The sequence below is a fragment of the Mastomys coucha genome, unplaced genomic scaffold (genome assembly GCF_008632895.1).
Source record: "Mastomys coucha isolate ucsf_1 unplaced genomic scaffold, UCSF_Mcou_1 pScaffold12, whole genome shotgun sequence".
NCBI lineage: Eukaryota > Metazoa > Chordata > Mammalia > Rodentia > Muridae > Mastomys > Mastomys coucha.
This window is the reverse complement of record NW_022196894.1, coordinates 31,109,839-31,119,081: the sequence shown is the minus strand read 5'-3', so window position 1 is coordinate 31,119,081 and position 9,243 is coordinate 31,109,839. Positions and strand designations below refer to the sequence as shown.

At 39.0% G+C, this 9,243-nt stretch overlaps 1 protein-coding gene across 12 annotated transcripts in view; it reads right to left on the bottom strand.

The window, feature by feature from the left end:
- Nucleotides 1–9,243, bottom strand: part of Znf148 (zinc finger protein 148) — a 122,281-nt gene that overhangs the window by 64,570 nt on the left and 48,468 nt on the right. For all 12 annotated transcript variants that reach the window (XM_031363718.1, XM_031363711.1, XM_031363708.1 and 9 more), the window contains one exon: nt 2,153–2,501. In XM_031363718.1, the coding sequence (XP_031219578.1) occupies nt 2,153–2,485 (333 nt within the window). In that variant the 5' untranslated portion in view covers nt 2,486–2,501. The remainder of the gene's footprint in view (nt 1–2,152; nt 2,502–9,243) is intronic.

Below are 9,243 nucleotides of genomic sequence, written 5' to 3'. Positions count from 1 at the left end.
CTGGAAACAGGTTTGTGTCCAATAATTGGAAAACTTTGATGGAATTTATCATTCTTTTATACCAAGCTGCCAAGACTCACAGAAGAAAGAGATTATATCTGAATAGGCCCACATCTGTAAGAAAATTTGTCAAAAATTTTCTAAGTCTTTCAAAATAGAGAGCACCAGGCAGGTCCTGGTGAATTCAAGCAAGTATTTAAGGGGGAAATTTATCAATTCTCTCCTATCTTTTCCAGAAGACAAGAACAGGGATTAACTCATTCTGAGGCAAGAAATATGAAACACCAAAACTAAACAATGACATTACAGGAAAGAAAATTGCATACCAGTCTCCCTCATAAGTTGTAAAAATAAAGTGTTATCAAATCTAACAATGTATAAAAATAATTATCCTGGGATTTACTGAAGGCATGAAAAGCTGGTTCAACACTCATACAGCAGTTCGTGTAATCCATTATAAACAGGCTTCTGCAATGGGCATATATGCATAACTGTAAATGGTGATCCAGTTAGCTATACTATGGTAGTATACAGCAGAACAAAGACAAGATTGCTGCCTTCTAGAACCCACAATCTATCAAGAGAGATGGACACTAAGTAAGTTACCACAAGTCTCTATCTTAGGCCAAACTAGAGTCCCTGGAAGCGGCAGGACAGTGATGAAGATGCACTACCTATGCTGAAAACAGCAATGAGTTATGGCTATATTTAGGTAGATATGTAATGATCCTCAAGCAAAGAACAAGTGCTGCATTGTAAATAAAGGGAGGAAAAAGGCCTCAGGGTCTAGTACCAGTGGTGGAAGAGCTAAGACTCAAAATATGGTTCTGGTTTTACTCATCAGAGTGAAAATAAAGTAGACAATTAGGTGTGGTGCCAGCAAGCCTATAAACACCAGTACCAAAGGTGGTGGAAAGCTGAAGCAATAAGACTGCCAAGGAGTTTAAAGCTAGCCTGGGCTACATAGTAAGGATGCAGGGCAGCATGGGCTGTATAAGACTCTTTGTCAAAACAAGCGAAATAAATAAAGATGGAAGAAGAGAAGACATAAATGCCTAAAAATTAGTTTCTTGGAGCGGTGTAATTCCAGCACCAAAGAGGTAGAGGGAGGAGGATGTTGTGGATGGGCCTGGTGCTGTTTGTATTTTCATGCTAATTCTGCTCCCCTGGGAGGAGCTGCTGACAAAGATTGAGTTAAGTACTCAGGTGACTTCTTGTGAACATCTTCTAATGAATAAAAGAGCCAATCATTGGGCCAGTAGGCGGGACTTCCAGATTGGATGGAGGAAGAGAGGAAGCAATAGAGGTAGGTCTTTTTAGATGAGGAAAGCTTGAGGACAAAATGTAGATGAGTGTCTCCCAGTTTCAATGGCAGATTCGCCACTGGAGGATTTAGATTTAATAAGGCTTACAAGATTAGGATTTTAGTTGCTGCGCCCAGCGACTGAGTTGCTGTCATTTCTGAACTAAGTTTGTGTTGCATTTTCCTTCACGAGGTGGCTGGTCCGGGTTCAAGAGAGAAAGGTACAGTGCCAAAGCATGGGTTTGCTTGAGGTGCACCACAAAGGCTTTGGAGAATTTGAAGCACGGGGTTGGGGTTAGCGTTAGCGTGGTAGCAACCCATGAGTGGGAACTTAGCTGGTTGGAGCCATTTCGGGAGCTCTGGCCAGATAGTCTCCAAGAGATAAGAACAGGCTGGCCAGACCACTAGGGCTGAGAGTAGCAGGGCACAAGGGCAAGAATGTGCTGGTTCGTCTTTTAATATTTCCCTGCAACAAAGGATGGCATGGTCCATGCAGCAAATTGACAGCCTGCCACAAACAGATCAAGTTCCTAGACAGCAAGAACTACACAGAGAAACCACCTCCAAAAATCAAGACAAAATGCTAAACATATTGTCTTTCAAAAGCAAGCACTTAAAATTCAGTACATACATAACCATGACCAAATAAATGTTGGAAAATAAAGTTCAAAAATAATGACATGTAAAAACTTAATTCTGCCTTTCGAATATGATAGCTGTCCACAGCTTAGTCACTCTGTTAAAAGATAAACAAAACAAGAACAACAAATAAAACCGATTAGCCTTTAAACCATAGTAATTTCTTTGGTAACTTCCAGGACTGTGTACCATTTCTAGTTTAGTACTTACCGGGACATTAAGTGCATACTGCAGTCCTTGAGGAAGCCGCTCATGGGTGTCCATTTGCTCTTCATCATTTTTCACTGTCTCCTCGTGGACCATGAGTTCATCATGGGATATCATATCCTGTTGTCTCATTTCACTCTCTTGTAACACTTCATCTGCAGCAAGGATCTCCTGGTGAGGCAAACTTCGATCTTGAAGTACTGACTCCTGCAGCTCTCCAGACACGGCGGACTGGCCAGACACTCCACCCATTACAACCATTGCCCTGGAAGACTGCATTTCGTCTATGCCGCCACATTTAAGAAATAATCCTTCCAGTTTGTCGTCAATGTTCATGCTTAAGTATAACTGCCTAGAAAGACCAAGTTTGGCAACAAAGCATAGAAAATTAGTTTATATGTCCTACTTGGTACTTTTTTATTTCAAATTATAATATATATATATTCAAATAGAAAGTTTTTCTTCATCTAATTCATAGAATTACCAAGATTGACTTTCAGAGACTAGAAAATAAGTTTTCATTTTTAAATTAAGGCATAATCCTAATATATTTCATTACTGAAAATGAACTTTACACAAAACAGATTAGAGGAAGTATTTATAGCTTCAAGAGCTTTCAGATTTGAACATATTATTGTGTCATAAAATTTAAAAGGATGAACTCGGTAAAACATAACTGACAGAGACTACTACGAGGCCAGGCAAACCACAGATGCAAACAAAGATCCTCATAAATCCTAAGATGGGTTGTAAGGTAGCTGCTCTGTTACAACAGCAATCGGCTACCATACATGAGAAGTCCTCGGCTAGCAAACCCCAACAGCACATAAAAAACAGGCCCAGTGTGTGCACCAACGGACTCGGAGTCTCACAGGACAGATGTAGCCCTTACTGTTTCTCTCCTAAAGACAGTGCTAACGATCACCTTCAATTTCATAATGTAAGACCAAAATGTACATTAGATTCCAATCCCTACTAAAATCAAAATATCCTTTAATTTATGAAGGATATCATCAAGGGGAATGACCTTTTCTTAAATGAACACTTCATAGACCTTTATGAACCGCAGAGTAAACAAAGGTCTAGTTCAGACTTGCTTTTCTTGCCTTCCTGGAACCTACCAGAGGTTATCAGTCTGGAAAACATATGACCAAAGAGCAGCATTTGATTTTACTTTTCAAAATCTTCACTGAGCAAACAAACTCTTAAAGGTCAATTGTTTTGAATATCTTACCAAATAGCTGCTATCTTCACATTCTGTTTTATACATTTCTTAGAAAACAAGTTTTCTACAACTAAGTGAATCTTGTTTAAAGGACATAAGTTGATTATTCGGGCCAATTCTTTGGAAATTCTGGCAAACTATGCTATGCTACCTACTATTTTCTCAAAGGATATGAAAAACCCCCAACTTAGAGGAATTTATACATATACAAGACATCCTTTACTTCATCGACTGTTGTCATATATACCATTATTATAAAAAGAAAATCTGGGTGGTGGTGCACACCTTTAATCCCAGCACTCCAGAGGCAGAGGCAGGCAGATCTCTGTGAGTTCAAGGCCTGTCTAGTCTATAGAGTGGGTTAAAGGACAGCCAGAGTTACACAGTGAAACTGTGTCTGGGAAAAACAAAAATCTGTCAGTTTTAGAGAGTATGGAAGATGTAAAAGAAATTTAAAATAAAATAAAAGACCAGCCTAAGTAAGTAGCTTAGGAAAAACTCAGTTTTTGATTTTGTGCTTTATTAATAGCAAAGCATCCAGCTAATCCACTATTCCAGATAAGACTAAGTTCCCCTATTATAGAGGATCTTAGCTGCCATAGTTTTGATCAACAATTGAAAAATCAAATTCTTGTACTTCTATCAACTGGGGGCTTGGAGAATAAATAAAGTGTAACATCAAGTTAAACAGTAAGAATCAAAAAAGCACTTTAGACAAGACTATTTGGGGTGGGGAAACACCAAGGACTTCAGTCAGGGTCTTAGAAAAGGAAATAGTGTGCTTCAAACAGAGAGAATATTAAAAATAAGGAGAAACAGTCCAAGTAGAAAACAGGCCTGGCTCTCCAAACCCTTGCTAAGAACAAGCCTATGCCGAGATGAAGTCCCCCCTCATCCATAGTTACTTACTCCTACACGTCTAAATTAAGCCAAAACTTAGACTGCAATTGGATAACTACAAACTGTGGACACAGCTTTCTTGCAGTATCAGAAAATACTTTTCTATCGATGATTACTATTCAGACTTTAAAATAAGCCTTAAAAATATCTATCAAAAGGAAAAATGTGTGCTTTTGATTCAGATTTAGTTTGACTATGAACTGCTCCCCTAACCCCAAGAGGATTATTTATTAAAAGGTTGGCAGTTCAATAGGGGTAGTATTTAGGGAGGTTCTAGAGACGTCAAAGCAGTGGGACAGAGCTGAAGGAAGCAGGTCATGGGGCTGGGTCTCTGTGGAGCGGTATCCCTGTCCTCCTCTACTCACCCTCTTCCAAACATTCCTGGTCATTTTGCCCAAGGCCATATTTTTTTTTTCCTTTTAAGTTCTTTTTGTCAGGTATTTGATTTAAGCAGCCACCTGACTGCTAGGGAGGAGGGAGATGTGCAAGCCTGTGTTTCTAGTCACAGAAACCTATCTTACATCTACACTGGGCAATGCTTGCTGCAACGTTTTAATGGGAAAACAAGAGACTTGTTTGAACACACCCATCACACAGCAGAATGTCTATACCATTAAAGGGAATGAAATTAACTGTCTACAGTGGTTCTACAGGAGAAAACAAATGAAAGATAAGGAACTTCACAGATAGAGTCTTCCCATGCACATTTAAACTGTTACCATGGAGATTTTTTCCTGTAAATAAACAACCGTGAAAAATTTAGAAAACAACCTAACAAAGATTCCATAGGAAAAAGGCTAGTCATGAAAATGCTAGTCCATAAGAAAATGCTAGTCTTTCGGACCATGCACCAGTTTTGTGTTTGGAGTTTTGTGTCAGTGCTGAGGAGTGCAGCAGAACCCTGATGCATTTAGGTTTTTAAAGTACAGTTAGTGGTACACAAGAGTCTGTCTGAGACCCTGTTTCCTCAGCTTATCCTGTTCTCTTCCCCCATAGATTTGTACAATTAGCCTACTTGCTCTCTGTCTCTGGCTGTGTGGTGTGTGTTCCTCTCTGTCCTAACCACCACCATTTTTTGTTTTTCGAGACAGGGTTTCTCTGTATAGCCCTGGCTGTCCTGGAATTCACTCTGTAGACTAGGCTGGCCTCAAACTCAGAAATCCGCCTGCCTCTGCCTCCCAAGTGCTGGGATTAAAGGTATGCGCCACCACTGCCTGGCAACTACCACCATTTTTTACTGACAACTGTTCGGCTCCTCTGTGTAGAACTCATCTCCACTGTAGCAGTTTGGGTAATTCCATAGTCATTCAAGGTTAGAGTGAAGAGAATGTCAATTAGCAGCCACCTCTTCCTGTCGTCTTCTAACTTAATGTTCTGAGGAACTACCCACAAGTACTTAGAAACTAAGGTATATAGATTTACAAGTAAACATACAACAAAGAAGCTTTGAGTTGGAGCTTTTATTAAAATATTAAAATGTAAGGGGTTTTGGTTTTGTTTAGTTTGGTTTCTCTGTGTAGCCCTGACTGTCCTGGGCTGGCCTTGAACTCAGAGACCTGCCTGCCTCTGCCTCCCATGATGGGACTAAGGCATGTACCTGGCTAAGATGTAAGTTTTTGTAAGTTTTTTTTAAAGATGTATTTATTTATTTTATGTGAATATACTGCTCCTGTATTCAGACACACCAGAAGAGGGCACAGGGTCCCATTACAGATGGTTGTGAGCCACCATGTGGTTGCTGGGAACTGAACTCAGGACCTCTGGAAGAATAGCCAATACTCTTAACCGCTGAACTATCTCTCTAGCACCAAGGTGTAAGTTTTTAATACTAACACTTTTCACAATGGCCTCTAAGACTCAGAGTCTAGGGGCTTGCTTCTGCAGTTAACAGAAGTGTCACATACATACAAGTTAAGCATTACTACTCATTTTTAATCAACTTTACAAGACACTAAAATATTTTTTCATTAAAGTAGAAACTTATATTGTTTTAAAAGGAATTTTATGCAATTAATATGAAAAATATTCTATAGTCATGAATAGGTTTGTGTCTGTATTATAAATAATTACAGTATTAATAGAGAGGAAGAAGTATTCTGTTGACAACTAATGTATATATTTATTTACTAGGTAAAAAGCATCAGGTTAGACACTGTTTTAAGGTTACCTTGCTCAATATTTTTTTAATTGGTTATTTTATTTATTTACATTTTAAATGTTATCCCCTTTCCCAGTTAAACCCCCTATCTCCTCCCCCATGCCCCCTGCTTCTATGAGGGCGCTTTCCCACCCATCCACCCTGTCCTGCCCCAGCGCCCTAGCATTCCCCTAACACTGTGTCATTGAGCCTCTACAGGACCAAGGGACTCCCATTCCCATTGATGCCAGATAAGGCCATCCTCTGCTACATATGCAGCTGAAGCCATGAGTCCCTCCACGTGTATACTCTTTGTTTGGTGGTTTAGTCTCTGGGGGCTTTGGGGGATCTGGCTGGTTGATATTGTTGTTCTTCCTGTGGGGTTGCTAACCCCTTCAGCTCCTTCAGTCCCTCCCCTAACTCCTCTATTGGGGTCCCCTGCTTAAACCCTCACTTAACAAAGAACCACACATAGGAAATAAACTGTAATCTAAAATGAAACTTCTCTGATCCAATGCTGTTTTTACTACATCAAGCTACTTCGAGAACCAAAAACGCTCTAGAACTGTCAGGAAGTTATTGGGCTCATTTTTTTTTCACTACCCTACTGAGGCTAACTCTATCACTACCACTAAGATTTACAAAGGCATCATACCCTTCATCTTCCTATTGACCCACGGAGGCTAACTCCATCACCACCACTAAGATTTACAAAGGCATCAATCACATCCTTCATCTTCTTACTGACCACTCCTCATCTCCTTACTGAGTACTACTCACTTCAATACTGAGTACTCTTCACCTTGAGGCACACAAGAGAACTTCCTGATGCGGTCTGTCTTCCTCCTTTGGGTGAGAAGATCCCTTTCTACATATCTCATCTTCCAGTTTCTATTTATTAGTCATAACTCAGTTTATTTATTTTATCATGAAAAAAAGCTATTCGTTTTTTCCATATTTATCCTCTTAAACTATCTTATTTCCTCCTTTCTCATCAAACCATAATGAAGACAATCTCTCCTGTATTTTTCTACATCAAATTGGGATTTTTAAAATACAATATATTGCTGATAAAGAGCAATACTAAAAATATACCTATGTCAAAGAAAAGATGGCTGTATGTCTTAACATGAAAACAGATTTTGAAAACTTTTGCTAAATTCTCTAAAAAAAATTTTTTTTTGTTTTTTTTTTTTGTTTGTTTGTTTGTTTTTGGAGACAGGGTTTCTCTGTGTAGCCCTGGCTATCCTTGATCTCAGAAATCCACCTGCCTCTGCCTCCCAAGTGCTGGGATTAAAGGAGTGTGCCACCACTGCCCGGCTCCTCTAAAATTCTTGGAAGCAGTTAGCTCCCTTTCAGAATGTATATAGAATATATCCACTAGCCACAAACTACCTTTAATTAACCTGCATTCAAACACTTAACCAAGGGGGGGTAGGGAGGGAGGGAAGGAAGAAGGGAAGGAGAGAGGGAGAGGGAAAGAAAGAGAGAGAAGAGAGAGAAGAGAAGAGAAGAGAAGAGAAGAGAAGAGAAGAGAAGAGAAGAGAAGAGAAGAGACTTCTCATTTCAAAGATTCTGCTTTTCTGTTTATTTGTTGAGATTGGTGGTAACACTTTTCCCTATTCTATATCACTGAATAGTATGGAACTTCAAATGTACATTATGAGTAAAAATAAAATATGATGGGAAAGCTTACAAACTTGAGTATCATTTTACTTTCTATGAAAAGAGTAATTCCGAACTTAGATTATTTATTAATTACTCTCCAATTGTCAACAATATGCCAGAACCCACTCAACCTAAACAGAAACTTTTCTTTAGACAGACACTTAAAGGTACTTATTCTGAAAATCAATTCTTTCTCTAGCCAATCACAAAAACACTAGGGATAGAACCCAGAGGCATGTGCATGGGAGCTAGCATTCACCACTGAGCTACATCCCTAGATCTCACAAATGACTTCTGAACCAAAACATTTTCACCAAATCCCTGTTTATTTTGAGGATTTCAGTTACATTAGTCTGGATATTCATAATTCTACTCTATATGCAAATCAGAGAGAAATCCTATCATAAAAATATTAGCTTGAAAAGCCCAACTGTCACCAGCCAGCTGGTGGTAGTGCTGCGTGACTCTAATGGGAGCACATGTGACCACAGCAAGAGGACCACTGCAAGCTCACTGTTAGCCTGCTCATTACAGCAAGATGCTGTCTCTGCAAACAAACAAACGAACAAAACATGTATATGTGGGTGTGCTTGGAGTAAGTGTGTGATGGGCACACGTACAAATAAGCCCCACGATACCACAGCTGGTAAAATGAAAAAACCCTATCAATATCAGAATGGCCCAGTTTCCACTTCATTCCTAAGAAGTTTGCTATACTCTTACACCCTTCAAAACAGACTTTTGATCTACTCAAAACTGTTTACCACATTGAAAAACAAACTATTTCTTCTCTAGGAATAGTCTATATTTAGATACATCTCAAATACGTCTTTGTTTTTGTTTTTTAATATTGGTCTTTTTGAGACAAGAACCAGTTTGGTCCTGAACTCATAGCAATCCAGTTTGGTCCTGAACTCATAGCAATCCTCCTGCCTCCTCCTTCTAAACCCAGCTCTCAGATACATCTTTATATAAACATCATTTTGCATATTAGAAAGTCTTTTTTGAAAACTATTTTTTTAAGTGCTAGTATTTCAAAACAGCCTAGTGAGAGCCATGTTCAGTTAAATGAACATCATTTAACAGATAGTAACAAAATTATTAACTAGGATAAAGTTCTCAATTTTATAAATATGACATTATAGTGACCATCTTTTTTTTTTA